General features: G+C 42.2%; 1 protein-coding gene across 6 annotated transcripts in view; it reads right to left on the reverse strand.

The window, feature by feature from the left end:
- Positions 1 to 7,589: 7,589 nt before the first annotated feature.
- The window catches only part of PTPN12 (protein tyrosine phosphatase non-receptor type 12), a 53,357-nt gene continuing 43,948 nt past the window's right edge, over positions 7,590 to 16,998 (reverse strand). For all 6 annotated transcript variants that reach the window (XM_060279521.1, XM_035128671.2, XM_035128675.2 and 3 more), the window contains 5 exons: positions 13,560 to 13,640; positions 12,883 to 12,974; positions 11,198 to 11,225; positions 9,674 to 9,787; positions 7,590 to 8,455 (listed from right to left, as the gene is read on the reverse strand). In XM_060279521.1, coding sequence (XP_060135504.1) covers positions 8,394 to 8,455; positions 9,674 to 9,787; positions 11,198 to 11,225; positions 12,883 to 12,974; positions 13,560 to 13,640 — 377 coding nt within the window. In that variant the 3' untranslated portion in view covers positions 7,590 to 8,393. The remainder of the gene's footprint in view (positions 8,456 to 9,673; positions 9,788 to 11,197; positions 11,226 to 12,882; positions 12,975 to 13,559; positions 13,641 to 16,998) is intronic.

A 16,998-nucleotide genomic window follows, 5' to 3' on the forward strand; every position in this document is an offset into this window, starting at 1 on the left:
CAAACATTGCCTCCCACAACTTCACAGAGCTTTTATGTGGTACTATTCTATAAAATCATTTGCATTTGAAAATAAGGCAGCATGGCAATAAATCCCATTAAACTCTTTGAGACTTATTTATGGGTAAACATTTAAAGAAGCAGTCTTCACATATCACCAAATTGTTCACTGCTTTGGGATAAGTCCAACATACTTAGACAGTAGTTAACTTAGGGTGGGGATTGCCAGTGGCGGTTTGTCTCATCTTTTTCAGTCCAATGGCTCAGTGTTTTTTGTTGTTTTTTTTAACAAGGAAAAAAGTGGAATGTCTAGTTTCTGTATAATTAAACTTGTCTCTTACACATACCCCAATGATCAAGTAAATTGAACTTCTAAGTTTGCTTAACAATAGTTAAAGCATTTGAAAGCAATCATTTTCTATTTGTTTTAAAATAAATACTGTAAATAATACATTGTATCATTCATTTTGCCCCCTCTTTCTGTACTCACGGAGGTCATCTCTGACTAAAAAAATTGTATTTTGGCTTGTCCGTTAAATGTTGCAGGTTTAAGGCACTTTAATGTGACTCATAAGAGACTTATCAGTTTGAGAATTTACATAAATGAGAGGCAGAATTTCTGATTAATACTGTGATTTAAGAATTTAGAGTCCAAACTTGGAGGTCTGAACAGCATCCTATATAACAGTGAACTTTGTGAACAAGTTCCTCAAGAGTTACAAGAACAAGCCTAGCTCTTCCTAGGCATGTACCTGCCTTCCTTTCTCCCCTCTCCCTCCCTGAGCCTGTGCATCTGTGGAGAATGTGTAAGCTTTTGGTTCCATTTTGGATTACTGCAGGATGCTGGGTTGACTGAGTCAGGATGAACTGTGGTTAATCACAAAAATAATTTACAAAGGTTGCTTGTTTTCACTTAACATAGCTAAGATTGGAAAATATTTAATTTTGAGATAGGATGAGGGGTGTGCAAGGGCTGTGGGAGGCTAGATGTATTGTCCCATGCCACAGCATTACATGTTAGGATGCAGCCACTGGGAGCGGGCATAGCAATTATAGCTAGGATCCAGAGAATGAAGAATATATTGTCTTGAGTTTATTCTATACTTTTTCAGTTGTCACATTGATAAGACAAACTGGCTGTTTCCTGACGTCAGTCGCATTACAGTGTAAAGCTGTCTAATGTAAATATGAGATGGCTAGGAGAAAATGGAGGCGCTGCAGATAGAATGAAGAACATGTGGATGAATGTATTTATAGATACCGGTACATCACAACCATCTCAACTTATAGGAACCAATAATGAGAAAATGCACAGTGCATTTGTCTCTGGAGCTACCATAATGCCTTCACTTGGTGACAAAGCACTGCAAATTTTGCATTGCTTGTTCACAAAGGCAGAATTTGAAAATGCTTGTTTTCTTTTAAACAACATGCCAAACTTCTTTCTTTCAAACTCCTTGCTAATTGACCTAGAAAATAACATGCACTGCAACTGCATGGGCTACAAATTTGTTCTTCCTCCATAACCTAAGATTTTTCTCATTTGTCCCTCTTTAAGATCTAAAAGTCACAGAAACGGATTGTAATTTTTTTTGTCCTTTTTAGTAGAGATTTTGAGATTAGGTCAAGACTAATGTTATGTATATTTTCTGTATTGCATTTGATGGGACTATCAACAAAAGATAACATTAAAAATTGGATTTTAAAAATCGATACCAATTATTTTATTTTCTATCAATATATTTATAATTGCCTGAAATGACCATTGGTGGAGTCATACATGCACCTATGCATTTCCGTTCAAAAAACTTGGCATTAAGAAACCTCATCTACACAGGATAGTTTTGAAATAAGTTGTTTTTATAAGAATCCCTAGATATTTTGTGGAATTATTTTGACAAATTATTACAGCTCATTTTAGTGGCTTTAAAAAAATCCAGACTATGATTGATTTTTATAGTTGGCGTTGAGATAGCAGTTTCTTACCTTCAACATTTCCCTCCAAAATGTAAGTTTGTACTTTATTACATCTCCTTCCATGAAATATGGAATTCTTTACTCAGGGATAGAAGAATTATTATTAAACCCCAAACTATATATAAACAGAAATATTCCCCAAACAGATCACAGTTGGTGCCAAAGGTGAGCAGCAGCATGTAGTGGTTGGCAGATCAAACACTTTTTCCCCCTTTTATAGGAGCTACCACCTCTGCCCACTTACTTGTCCACCCCACCTGCCTGCCACACCCCACAACCCCTGGGATACCTCTTCCTCTCTTTATACAACTACACAACTTTTAGCAGACATCCTGAAGGCAGCCCTGTAACAGGAAGTTTTTAATGTTCAATGTTTTTCTATGTGTTGGAAACCACCCAGAGTGGCTGGGGCAACCCAGCCAGATAGATGGATGGGCTATTACTATTATCTCACCAGACCTCCCAGTCACAGCTGCTACTGTCATTTTAAACAACAGGCTTATCTCCCCTTTCCCTCTCTAACAGCCATGGTGGTGGCAGCAGCATTCGGTGGAGGGAGAGAGGTGAAGTGGAACTTTCCCCCTCTGCTCCCCCTCCCCTATCATCTATGGCAGTGAAGGGGAACATAGAAATGCTTGCAAAGTTTGCACCATACTGATCCTTTCAGCCTTGGAAATCACTGGTTGAAAGGCTCGGTGTGGATCACCTTCATCTCATGCCACCACCACTGTAAATCCAGTGGCTGGCTGTCTTATCTGCCCACTTCTGGGGACACCCACCCACTCACTGGCCTGGGTCACCCATGTCCTTCCTCCTTGGTCTGGGATGCTGCCATGACGGCACAGCAGTTCTTGGACTAGTGTGTTGTCATGGTGCCGTTTGCAGTGCCACCAATCAGCAACCAACCACACAAACTGTTGTGGGATTATATTCTTACAATGTTATGTATGAGGGGATACCACCCCTGCTTGCTTGGTTTGCCAACCCCACCTTAAGGTCCTTTATCAACCCATCCCCTCATAGTTCCTTCAGCTGCATACATACACCTTGAACATTTCCCTAAACCCTAACATTTAATACAGGAATTAGGCCATTATTTTAGGCTCTGGTTACCTCAAGATCTCCTGCACTTAACTTACTAGTGTTTAAAGATCCTCTGCAGAACCTCTTGTGGAATTTCATCTTACAACAACCAGGAAGAGGACCTTTTCTGTTGTGGCATCCATTCTTTGAAATAGCCATCCCCCAGAAGATATGTACCAAAAGTGATGCAGTTTTGGCACATTCTGAAAACACTATGTACTAAGGATATCTTCTATTGTACACGGCATCCTTCAAATGCTTCAGACACAATTTGCACTCTTCCTGGCCAAGGCTGATGGATTGTAGTCTAAAACAGGGGTCAGCAACCTTTTTCAGCCGTGGGCCGATCCACCGTCCCTCAGACATTGTAGTGGGCCGGACTATATTTTGGGGGGGGAAGCTGAACAAATTGCTATGCCCCACAAATAACCCAGAGATCCATTTTAAATAAAAGGACACATTCTACTCATGTAAAAAACACGCCGATTCCTGGACCATCCATGGGCCGGATTGAGGTGATTGGGCCGCATCCAGCCCACGGGCCTTAGGTTGCCTACCCCTGGTCTAATACATCAGCACAGTGTCAGGTTGGAAAAGACTGCTCAGTAGAAAAGGGCCCAGCTCTCTGGCAGTGCTAGTCTGAGGACTTGGATTTATGAAAACCTAACCTCCACTTCCCAGTTCTACTCAAGACATCACTTAGCAGTTGACTATTGATCAGAGTTCTCATGGGACCATCTAATCACTACTGCAGTACACCCACTTATAGTCAATATTCAACTTTGGATTATTATTTTTTAATGCACCAAAAAACCAGTCAATCCTTCCAGTTATTTGCTGGAGTCTTTTCTTCATCTGCCACTGGAGTCATTTTTCCAAATACTATAATTCCCTTAAACTCTTTGAACTCGCACGCAGTCTTGCTGGGAACTCAGCCTGATTAGCTCCCAGGTTTCATCAGCAATGTCTGTAGCCACTCAAGCCATCATTGCCCCTCGAGTCTTGCTGTGGCAAAGGAAAGCCTGCCGCCTTTTGGAAGAACTCTTACTCCTGGCTCCATTTGGCATTGTTTTCAGACTACAACCCTGTTTGCGAACTATTCAGTATGAGAACTCCGCAAACCAGAAGTAGTGTTCTGGTTAGCAAACTTTACCTCTGTCTACGAACGGAAGCCGAATGGTGGAAGGCCTAATTAAAGAACGTGTGCCTCAGTTTAAGAACGGCTTTGGTTTAAGAATGGACTTCCAGAACAGATTAAGTTTGTAAACCAAAATACCACTGTATAAAGAAAAGATACGTTGGTCCCCTTTTAACAGTTTTCTCACCCACTTTCCAATTACCATCTCATTCCTCTGCCTTTCCCCCCCAAATGCCTCCTTTGCCTCTCACAACTCATCCCTTCCCCTTCACCATCCCTTGCTTTTATTGTAATGAATTCCATTTTGTGGAACAGCTTTCAGTAGTTAAATTGTAAATTGCTTTTTGTTTCACATTCTCAATAAAACTTGTTCCCTGGGAAAAAATCTGATTCTGTTTTTATTTACTGTGAGTGCCTTATAAGATTGCTTTGCTACTGAAATCATAAGTAATACACACCAGTATTTCAGCAAACCTTTCTGACCACAGACCATCTGCTGGCATAAATGGGGCCTCCACCACTACAGCCAAATTTGTCTTCTCTTCTACCTTCCAAAAATCATTTTGCCCAAAGGGCGGTTGTGCCCATCCTGTGGAACGCCATTCCGTCAGATATCAAGGAAATAACTATCTGCAACCCAGTCAGATGGGCAGCATAAAAATAATAAATTGGGATTAATAGGCTTCAAGCCAGTTTAAACAATTTCCCCAAGCAAATAAGGAGTTCCACACATTTGGCCTGACCTGTATAGCCAATTAAAATTTTTGACTATTGTTATTGCGACGATTCCACTTGTTTGGGCAGAATAGTGTCTTGACACCACTGAAAGTCGGGGAAAATTTTCCCTCAAGCCTCATGGAGAAAGGGGTGCATGCTGAAACAGGTGTGTTTGTAGTCCTCTGGTTCATTATTCATTCCTTTGAAATTTGTTAACAACCACTCCTGGACTAGATCAAGTGCCACACTGTTACATTCAGACCCTGACGAGAGCATTTTAACATCCAAGAATTGATGGAAAAGACCAATATTACTTTTAATCTGAAGTTCTTAAACAGTATGAAGTGCCTTACTGAACTCAAGAGACTAATCCTGTTTCTGTGTGTGTTGGGCAGGATTTTTATATGGAAAACATGAAAGCATATATTCATATTTTTACACTGTATCATATCTCTAGAGCATAGGTGTCAAACACAAGGCCCGGGGGCCTAATCCGGCCCGCCAGACCTCATCATGTGGCCCGCGTAGCCGCCGCCGACACTAACCGCTGACAGTAGTTATGGAGCCTGCGATTGGCCGAGGGTCAAAACCGGGGGCGGGGCTGCAGGCGGAGGCCGGGGCGCTGGAGCCGTGCTGACGGCCTTGGCCAGGGGATTTCAATTTCGAATGAGGCTGAGGGAGGCGGTGGCACAGCGGCCAGACGGGGAAGTGAGATGCAGGAGGAGGAGGAGGAAGCCCGCCGAGGAGGTAGGAAAGCCCTACAGGCGCCGCCGGCAAAGTTGGTGCCGGGACGGAGCAGCGCTGGATTTTTTTTTGGCGGGCTTTGCTGTTGTCTCCGAGAGCGAGTGAGGCGGCACTGGGGAGCCGCCGCCGCCTGCTTCCCTTCCTCTCCTTGGCTGCATCCGGGAGGTGGGCGAGCGAGCGGGCGAAAGGGACGCGGAGTGAGCCTGAGGGGGAAGTAGGCGAAACGCAACAGTCGCTCTCTTGATGGAGCCGGGTTTCTCTTCCCTCTTCCCCCGTTTTCTCCTCATAGACACTCAGGAGGGTGCCTGGCTTTTGCTCTGCCCCCCCCCCCCCCCGAGCTGCCCTTTGGCTTCTCAGTTCCGGCGGAGCTGCTCCCTGGGGGGCGGCCGGGAGGGAGGCGACGGCACGGGTTCCTGCTCTTCCCGCTCTGCCGCTCCTCCTCTCAGCCCCTCGTGATGTAGGGCTCCAGATGGAGTCGCCTCGCGGTTTGAGTAGGTGGGAGGGGAATTTTTTTGGGGGGGTTTCAAGCCTCCTCTGCCTGCAGTCCCGGTAGGGAGAGGCGGCGGCAAAGACGACAACAGCGTGGGTGGGGGGAAGAGCAGCTCTGAGGCGAAGATGCACGTCCGCTGGGGCTGCCGCCGCCTTCCTCCTCGAGAAATCCGCTGCCCTCCCTCAGCGCGAGGGGAAGGGACTCTGGCGCTGAGGAGGGAGGATGCAAAAGCAAAGCAGGGAGTTGGCGCTGCACCGCATGTTCCTGCCCCTCTCCAAAGCATGGGGTGGGTTGCAGCGTGTGGCATCATGCCTAGCGGGGTTTGGGTGTGCGCAGGGCGGGAGAGGGAAGCCCTCTTTCCACCTGCAGGTTTTTAATCCCAGCAATGGCTTTCTCCTTCCTGCCGAAGGTTTAGTTGAGCCCCCCCCCCCCCCGGGAAGCCGTCAATCCCCACCTTTTGTTCAAATTTCCCTCGTTTACATCCCCTCCCACACACACACGCCACAACGCAGGAATGTGATCCGCGTGGGGGCGGGAATGAGCTTACATTATTACAAAAAACAGTAATAATTGAATGCAGTGACAATAATTTATGGTAATAAAGAGTGGACACATAGTCCTACAGACACAACCGGCCCTTTGAGGGTGACCAAACTGCTGATGCGGCCCCCGATGAATTTGAGTTTGACACCCCTGCTCTAGAGCATCATTAGGTTTCCCCAACTGCTGCCCTGTGCATGATATCTGTGAAACACCAGTAAATAAATGAGTTATTTAATTTAAATATTCTCTAATACAGAAACAAACACATATGTGTAGTGGATCCTTATGAGAATAAATCTTGAATCTGTATATTTTCAATAGTGATGAAAAAAATTCAGAAGAGCTGAGAAAAATTCCACATCTGGCAACCAGTGTGCCCTTTTGGTTTCAGATATTGGGGCCATCCTGCTGTATAATTTGCTTCAGGTGGTTTAGTTTCGTCAGAATCAAGTATACACTTCAAAGTTAACACTAAATACATTGCTTCTGGTAAATGAGCCACAATAGCTGCGAGAGGGCCGTGGAAAATTTGTATTTTAGGCTTTTCTACCCATGTACTAAAGGGACACTGGTGGCGCTGTGGGTTAAACTGCGGCCCTCCAGATGTTTTGGCCTACAACTCCCATGATCCCTCGCTAACAGGACCAGTGGTCAGGGATGATGGGAATTGTAGTCCAAAACATCTGGAGGGCGGAAGTTTGGGGATGCCTGTTTTACACACACATCATGTGAAGGGTAAGAGCAATACTCATTGGTACACTGAAGTTGTCTCAATGGTCTCTTACCAGTGTGGCTCTGAAAGGCTTGTAAAATAAATTTACACTCTTAAATGCTTTCTTTTTAGAAGCTGGTTCTACAGATTCTTAACAGATATATTACAAATGATAACTAGAGTGAGTTGAAGTGTTCTCTTTTTTTACTGGCAGTTCAAATAAGTTGATATGCTGATCTCAATCAGTGAACATATTCATGCTAAAATCTGTTATTTTCAAGGCACTTATGGACTCCATGACTAGATGAAAACCAGGACAAATTATGACTGACAGTGAAACTGTATGTAATATAAAAATAACCTTTTGCTTACAATTTACAAAATGTATTACAATCTTCATCTCTGCTATCCTGTAATTGTGGATGTGCGCCCAACTTTTTTTAAAATGAAAACTATTTACTAAAACATTAGGGCAAATAATTTACAAGGTACACAAAAAATTAGGTCATGCAGAGATTTCTTACACCTTCTGTTAATACTTTATGATTGCAGCTTTATCAAATTATATACCTGCTTTCCCTGTACATATACAAAATAAAGTGTACATGGTAATCAAACGTTAGCAAAAAAGTCCATAAACTCAATTTGTCAAAAGTTTCACCATATTAACATGTCTATAAACAGTGTGTAACAGGTTAAAAGACATTAAGGCAATAATACTTGAAGTAACAAAATAAACCATATGTAATACTTTCTCCTAAATGTAGTAAGGCAGATTGATGGCCCCAGTAAAGTTAGATTACAATACTAGAAAACACTCTTGTGAATGCTTGATGTTTGTGTGGATGTATAGAAGAGTGTACCATTGTGATAGTTGCATGTACACTGTGTTAGTCCCCAAAAATAAAAAGTGGAATACTATTTATTGATCGAGTTCAGTGGCACTTGGAATATTCCAGTATAATTTAAAAATGTCTATTTGTTCTTGCATCATGTCCATTCTGAAGGTGGTTCTCTCGGTCCTCTTGGTTTTCCACAACGGTTACCAAAACCTAAAAAAGGGAAAGGGGAAAAGAACTATTTTAAGTTGAAAAAAATGAATGTAGCTGTCAGAGGTTCTTGTGGCTACTCTTGAGTAACGACGCTCCACACCTCCTTGTCTTTAAGGTGTTTTTATTGTGCATATTATTTACAGTGCAAAGAGTCTGGAAAACATATCTGCTTAGTCAGAGTCAGAACCTCGCAATGGCTTCTTTCTGGTTTGCGCCCAACATAACAGCTTGGGAACCCCAAAGTGCCTCCCTCTTGCCCTACGGGGTGCCGTGCGCCTCAATTCAGGCGTCGGGGGGGGGGGCGTCCTTCTGACTGCTCTCCCGTGGCCAATCCTGTCATTTCCTCCCCAGCTGCTTCCTTCTCTACTCGGTGTTGAGACTCTCTCATGCTGTCAGAGCCTCTCCCCCCTCTCTCTACTGCCTGATTCCTGTAATCTGATCTGCTACTTGACTTGCTGCTCTGCGAAGAACTCGACCTGATGAGGGGGGGCTGTTCCCTATAAGCCCTCCCCCTTACAGTAGCAAAAGAATAGAAAAATTACTAATGAAAAGCCAATATAGGAAACACATATAAAAGATAGGACTCTGCTGTTTTGAAACAAGTTCTCAATCTAAGGGGCTATTCTTCAAGTGTTCATTATGATTCAAGCACCTCGCCCAAAAGAGCAAAAGAAATGGGAAAGGGACAAAATAAGCAGGCATGTTTATAAAGCAAGTATCACAACCCGTGTGAGATGCCTCTCATATATTCGCTGTGGGAATAATAAATTGTAAAAATTAAGAGTCTGAAATACTTACATGCTCAGCTTACTCACAAACTGAAGTAATTTTCACAATTACTGACTGCATTTAAAGTAATCTTTCCTGCTGAACCTCATCCAGATTAATGGTGCTAAATTATGCCCATACTGTATATCTTAGAACTTGTATAACATTTTAGTGTCACTAGCCTAACAAACTTTTATCCTAGTTTGACATCTCAACTATGTGCTGCAATTTCCACAATTATTACTCCTTATCCACAATGAATTAAACCTTTAGCTGTTACAAAAGAGATTTCGTGGCTACCAAGAAATAAACTGTTTCCTCCTGATACATTAACCATTGGTCAAATAATATACATCATGTATTTTCAAAAGCCACCCTACAAGAGTTACATACAGGTCAAGTAGTTTGCGATAACCAAATGCTAGAAAACAATAAAAAGCCACCATTTACCAATATCTGTCTCAACTGGAACTTCTGGTGCTGGACCTCTTTTAACAACAGGACTGGAAAGAGGAAGCTGAGGTATAGTATCAATCTGTGATTTGTCTGCTATCTCAGGATGATCTGGGGAGGAAAAAGAAATTCACTGACACATGCAGTTAGTATTTGCAATTCTAAGTATTCAGTTATAAAAACAAATTTCTGTTAATATCCAGTTTTGTCCTAAGTATGGTTTAGAGCAGGCATCCCCAAACTGCGGCCCTCCAGATGTTTTGGCCTACAACTCCCATGATCCCTAGATAACAGGACCAGTGGTTGGGGAAGATGGGAATTGTAGTCCAAAACATCTGGAGGGCCGAAGTTTGGGGATGCCTGGTTTAGAGTGTTTCCAAAGGCCTAGTATTATAAAACTAAAAGCAACTTTGTAGATATTGGCCTGATACTGAAATAATTTGTTCCTTAAAGTTATATCCATATTAAAAGGCATAATTTTGGCTTCAAGACTAGCATGTCAAAGTCTCACACATTGGAAGACAAATAAAAAAATATTCTGAGTAATGCAAGGAAGGGCATCACATTTCCTGCAATGACATGTGTAAGTGGAGCTATCAATATTGTGATGTAATTTATATGCTGGGTTGCCTTGTCCATCTGTGAGCTGCATTGTAATGGCCATTGGCTACGAACAATAAAAGCCTGACTGATTGCAATGAAATGGGAAGCAGTTGCACTGAGAAGGAGTTGTGTACATGAAGCTTCTAGATCAAGGCATTCATCTGTCAAAGCCTCATTACTTGAACAGAATTTTTTTTCAGAATACTGACTTCCTACTTCAGGAACTGTTGATTAACCAATGTTTGGTCAGAAGCTACTCTCCTGTATTCTAACCTAGCTTAAACAACCTTCACAAGGACAGCTGCTATTTATAAACAAAAATACTGGTAAATGAGTATGAAAACCTGTTCCGCTCTTACACAGGATTATTTAGCTCCCCCTTTCAAGCAGCAGTCCCCTACATCCAGTCTCAGAGCAGCAGCCCCATGAGGCCTAAGACAGGCGTCGGCAACGTTTTCTGGCCATGGGCCGGAGCTTTCCCGCGGACTATTGTCCGTGGGCTGGACATGCGCAGAAGCAATTTCCGGCGCTGCCCATGTCCAGGGGGCCGGAAATTGCTTCTGCAGCTGCTGGAAATCGCACCTGCACAGAAGCAATTTCCAGCGTCACGCAGGCGCCATTTCTGGCGCCGCTCGGCGAGTCCCCACACCACACTGCCGGTTTAATGCAGTGCGCGGAGGACTTGCCGAGCGGGCGACTCCGGCCCACGGGCTGGAGGTTGCCGATGCCTGGCCTAAGACATAATCAGAATGCTATTTTGCCTTCCCCGTACACAAGTGGAATGACCTTTCCACATGCATCTAGGGTGAGAGAAATCCACCTATTGTAGCCAAGTAGCAGCATATTTCAGTAGCTCAGCATCTCATTTCATTAACAAAATACCTAGTCCCTTTTAAAGATAAAAAATTAATTGCTTACCAAGCTGTGTAGTCGCCATTTTCAATCCCTGTTAACATTAAAAATGTTTTTAAGTTGGTTCAAAAGTATTTTACTGATTCAGATGTAGTTTTTTTTTATAAAAAAAAAAATCACATTCTCGATATTTCCATTCACACATAAAATGCCTAGATGAAAAAAGAGAACATAGCTCCTACAACTATAACAGTTGTATAAAAGAGAAAGTTCCTTTTATGCATATTTTAAAGGTTCAGGAATGCTGGCTATTTTTTCACCTGGCCACCATATTCTTATGCTAGATTCCTATGTTCAATTGGAAGTATCAACTTTTTAAAAATGTTTCTGCATAATGAAATCCTGAGAAAAGTAAAGGCTGATCGTTCCTTTGGCATTTCTGCCACTGCAACCATAACATCTAGGCAGTTTCAAAAGAGTGATGTTCTTCAGATGCCAGTAAGTCTATATACCACACAAAGAAGTGTGGCATGTGACGAAAGCTGCTGGAGACCCAACTTCAGCAGCTACAACCAGCATGTCCAGCAGTCAGGGATGACAGTATCTGGCATTCAATAAGAACTGGAGGACAAGTCACCAACCTTAAGCTTTCTGTTGTCATTCGTATATAAGTGTGTGAGAGAGTATTTTACACACAAACACACACAATTAAGCTCTGATTTAATACTTCATTATTCTTAGGGGTTTGTTCAAATCCTAAAGTAAAAAAAACTAGCAACTGTTTATGCCTTAACCCACACATTCCTATTTATCACAGCTTCTCTTCTCTTTCAAATACTCTAGGGGCCTAAATTACAATATAGTATGATAAAAACATTAAACCCATAATTTTACATAGATGTCATTTTCTGCTAAAAACAAGACAAGCATACATGCCAGAGTTTGCACATGCACACAAAGTAAAATATCAGTTGCTTTCCTAAAGAGGTTGCACAGAAAATATTCCACGCTGGGCTCAAGTGAGCCTTCTGATTAGCAAATTCTAAATATGGGGGAAGACAAGAAACTCCCACCACATCCTCCACACTAACTTTTCTTCCTAAATAGTATCCCCAGCAGAAGCTCTAGAGTGCAGCCAGGTTTACACGGGAAGCAGCTATTCCTTCAGTGGGCTAAACTTCTTAAGCAAACACAAACAATTTGGATGAGGGGAGAGTAAAGATTTTATGAAATCATTTGGATTGAAATCAAAAGTCAAGTGATACTTTGGGGAGCTACCAGAAAAAGTGAGTGAACAAGCAGACAGTTATTTTGCCCTCAAAGGGTGTATCCCAGGGACAGGGAACCACTTTCAGTCAGAGGGCCAGAACCAAAGGTAGCCAACCCTCCATGGGCCACCCTGATATCAAGTATGGGAAAGAAACCATTGGAAAACTCTGCTTAGGATTGTGCTCCCAATTGTCCCTTTGTTACCTGGTGCCAAATGCAAGCTGTGATCCTTTCAGACAAGAATTGGATACACTCTGAATCTCTCAGTTGGAGTTCGTGGTCATTCCTTGCACCCAGTGTTTCTCCATCTCATTCCTGATATCGTAGGATGTCAGGTGAGTGACAGCTGAGCATGGCCTACCTAAAGCAACCTCGCAGGAGAAATTAACCCAATGGGGCTAATTAGGCCTGAAGACCAGAAGCTGCACCTGGCTGCTGTATGTCCCTGAAGCATATTCCCAAAGCTAATATCCCATACTTACTGTACATTTTGGTTGATCAGAAGGTTTCTGGTCTTGCGAGAAACTCCACTCAGCAGATCGTGGAAGGATAACAGCTTTGGGGAAAGTTGTGACTATGAAAACCAATTTTAAAATACATTATTCAGTAGACATGCTGTACAAGTTCAATAAAACAATAAAAGCTTAACAGTTAAGCAAGATTGGTAGTTACAGTATTTTTAAAATACACATTACAATATGGGGATTGAAAATTATAGTCAATGAATTTTTCTCACTGAAATTAATTTCAGTGGGTCTACCAAGTAAAATTTAGTTGAATAGCCCCTTGTATATTGATGGTCTGTTTCCAAATCTAACCTTTCCAAAGCCAGTAACTAACTAAAAGGGAGAACAATACAACTGCAGGAGCACAGTCCTATATAAACACAGCACAGGGCTGGGTGCATGTATTTTTCTATGCAACGCAGAAGCCAGAAGCATTTTACCATAGGTAACCAGGGTAAGTGGAAGCCCACTATATAAGCCAAAACAATAATGCAGCAAACTAAAATTACATGAACATCTATTTGTTTGTCACTACATGCATTATCCAGCTTCTGATTACCTCAACATCTATCGCTATTTGGCCAAAGTGCTCCTTTAATACACAAGTTTGATTCATGGCTTTTGTGAAACCAATACAGTACAATGAAACTCACTCTGCTCACTTGCAAGCACAAGAGATTCTGGAGTTCTTTCTGGTAAAGGAGTAGAAGAAGAGTCTTCAGAAACACCAGCATCTAAAGTCACCAAAAATTGAGAACACCTTAACACTTAAATAGATACATTATGTAAAAGAGTGCCTGGAACAGAATAATAAATCATTTGTAATAAAGGTTTTAACTGAATATACTTTTCACAGTCGGGCATAACCCTGCTGGCTTTGTACAAGTGTGTTTTGTACAATAACCACAAAATGGCTGGCTGCCCACAATGTATTTAGATGCCTTGTCTGATGTATTAATTCACTTGGCAAGATGCCTGCAGTAGGCGGAAGCCATGGAACTGCAGCAACAGATTAATGCTTTTTCATTAAGATGACAGGATGCAGACCTTTAACCAAGCTAACCATTAGATTAAAATGGATCCAGCCTTTCTACTTTTACAGGAAAGTCATGTAAGTAATGGCAACTGAAATTCTTTCATGCTGCAATCCTATACATGCTAATCTGGGAGCACATCCTATTTAACTCAATGTGACAGACTTCTAAATGGACATACGGTACAATAGAGTTGTGCTGTCAAGGCATTAAAACAAGCAGTTTACAGAGCTTGGCTACAGTAGCAGGTAGAGTCAAAATATTATACTTCTGCTTTCAAGCTGCATATTACAGCTAGAAGTTGTATTAATATAATGTTACAAGAAAACACTGCCCAAGTAGAGGAGGGAAGACCCATTTGAGGCTAATGGGACTACTAAAAAGTCAAATCTGCACAGCAGTGAAAAACACATTTAGAATTTTTGCTGAACAGACTGGACAGATTCAATCACCATTGTATTATTTCACAGGCAATGAATATGTCATGTAGACAATTCCTTTCAAACATGGAATAGACTTTCAGACTTAATCCTGGAGTAAATGTGAGAAGTTCTTTTTTCAGATGTGTTGATGTCTTCAAATACAGGCATTTTGAAACAATTGTGAACAAAATTAACCAGGTATGATAATCTGAAAGCAGAATCTGTGGGGCTGCACATCTACAGCACCAACTCACTAAGAACCTGTGCATAAGCAGTAGAAGAAGAGCTGTTCTCTGTTATTTTACTTCCCTTTATGCTTCTCACCTGTTATAACAGACCATAAATGCTTGATACTTTACTTCTAAGGCAACCAGACCTGTAGAGAAGGCATCCCCAAACTGCGGCCCTCCAGATGTTTTGGCCTACAACTCCCATGATCCCTAGCTAACAGGACCAGTGGTCAGGGATGATGGGAATTGTAGTCCAAAACATCTGGAGGGCCAAAGTTTGGGGATGCCTGCTGTAGAATATAAAATTTTACATCTTCAAATGTTACTTCATGTGAAGATATGTTTGGATCAATGCTTGCATTTATGCACAAACTGCATTTTCCTTGATCTAGGTTAAATAGGTTAATGTGGTTTACAAGTGGATTTGTAATTGTTGACAAAACTGCAAGAGAGTCAACACCTACTGATTTATAGAACAAGTCATAGTCCATAATACAACGCAGAGGGAGCATTCACGTGTCACAATAAACTAGGGTAGCTGGCTCACTGTGACTTATTACAGGGATGGCAAACCACACCTACCTTTCCTGCACCTGTGATATACAATGTCTGGCACAGGAACCTCTGGAAAGGAACCCTATGAAACACTTTCCCACACCTGGCAAGGAGAAAGCAAGGAGACTGGATGCAAACCCACAACAGGTGAGCCAGAATCTAGCTGAGTTACGGTAGCTAGCAAGACAGCTGGGCACACTAGACCCGTCAGTACCAAAGCTAGGCAGATCACATGCACCGTCCCTTCCCCTGTGCACAACAGCTACACCAGTTCACGGAGGAAAAGAATGTCAGCAAAGCTTCTTTGAAGAAAGCAAATGAAAGCTGGTTGGATTTCTGGAGAGTAGGAAGAAGGTATGCTGCTCCTTCCCACTTCTCTGAAGCATCCCTGTACAGGGCAAGTAGGGGAGTTCTTCACCTCCCCACCCACCTTCAGGATTCTAGAAGACATTGGGGACTTGGAGTGACCAATTCCATTTCTCTACTTCAACCCTCCCCACCCCACCCTACCCTCAACATCCTGTGCTCAGCAATCCAAAACTTCCATAAATCTTGGAAGTCACCAGACAACAGGAACCGCATTGCAACAAATTTTTAATGCTTTTTTTAAAAAGAGGAAGCTACCTTGTACTGAGTCAGACCACTGGCTGAACTAGCTTAGCACTATCTACTGGCAGCAGCTCTCCAGGATTTCAGAATGAAGCATTCTCAGCCCTATCTAGAGATACTGGGAAATGAACCCAATAAGCTCTGCATGCAATCTAGTTTACATCTGTGAATCTCCAGCTCCAAATGTGAACCTTATAGCACAAGTAACAGTTTCAGGAGAGGGAACAGTTTCTCCCAGCACTTACTTAACAGCCCAGGGCTCATACTCCAGAACCCTGAAGAAGAGCATACCTTACATTTTGGTGTGGGTTCCAACTTGTTCCTTCTACTATTAAACCCAGGCAATTCCACACCTATTCAGGTGGAGCTATTTCCACACACCAGTAAAATATTGTTTTAATTAGGAAAAAAACAGTCCAACAAAACGTTAAAGGCATACACTGAAATGAAAAAAGGAAAGGGGGAGCAGGAGAGACTTATTTAAACACCTAACATTTTATAGTTTCTATCCTAAAGGTAGGTATAAAGGTCAGAGCAGATGCATGCGCAACAAAAACCACAAACACTCTTTCTACAAATACTGCTATTAGAACAATTAAGGAAACATCACCCAAGTATCTAGACAACTGCTGAGCAAAACAACTAGACCCAACGGAAATACAGTATAACAAATGTGTATTTGGCTTGTTAATGCACTGTGTGCATCTGAAACACAAACTATAGAAACAACAACATTGGACACATGCAGCCCCCAGCCCTATAGCATCTGGTCTTAGATAAGCAGTTCCCACATGGCAGTGGCTGCATTTGAAGGACACCTCTGTGGAGACACCAAGGACAACAGGAGATGACTGGTTAATTCCAGACAAATTGCCAAAAAGCCCGTTTCCTTTTCCATTCAAAAGCATGTACTACTGAAGCTAAACAGCACCTTCAATCAGAAACACACAGGGGGAAAGCATGTTACCGTAATCTAAAGCAGCAGTTGTGACTGCTTTTCTGGACTCTAAGATCTTACACACTAAATTTATATGTTTCAAACCTTAGTAAGTGCCTCGGAATTGGATAAGCAAGGTGCACACTCCCTGTCACAAGTAGGGAAGTAAGGTTTATTAAGGAGGAAAGGGAAAAGGACAGATCTTTCCTTTACCACTCTCAGGAACACAATACACATAAATCTTGGAAAGGGAATTGTGTTTGGAGTGTTAAGGGAACTGTCCTCCTCCATGCTATTTGGAGAGA

This window comes from Zootoca vivipara, chromosome 10 (assembly GCF_963506605.1).
Source record: "Zootoca vivipara chromosome 10, rZooViv1.1, whole genome shotgun sequence".
Classification (NCBI taxonomy): domain Eukaryota; kingdom Metazoa; phylum Chordata; class Lepidosauria; order Squamata; family Lacertidae; genus Zootoca; species Zootoca vivipara.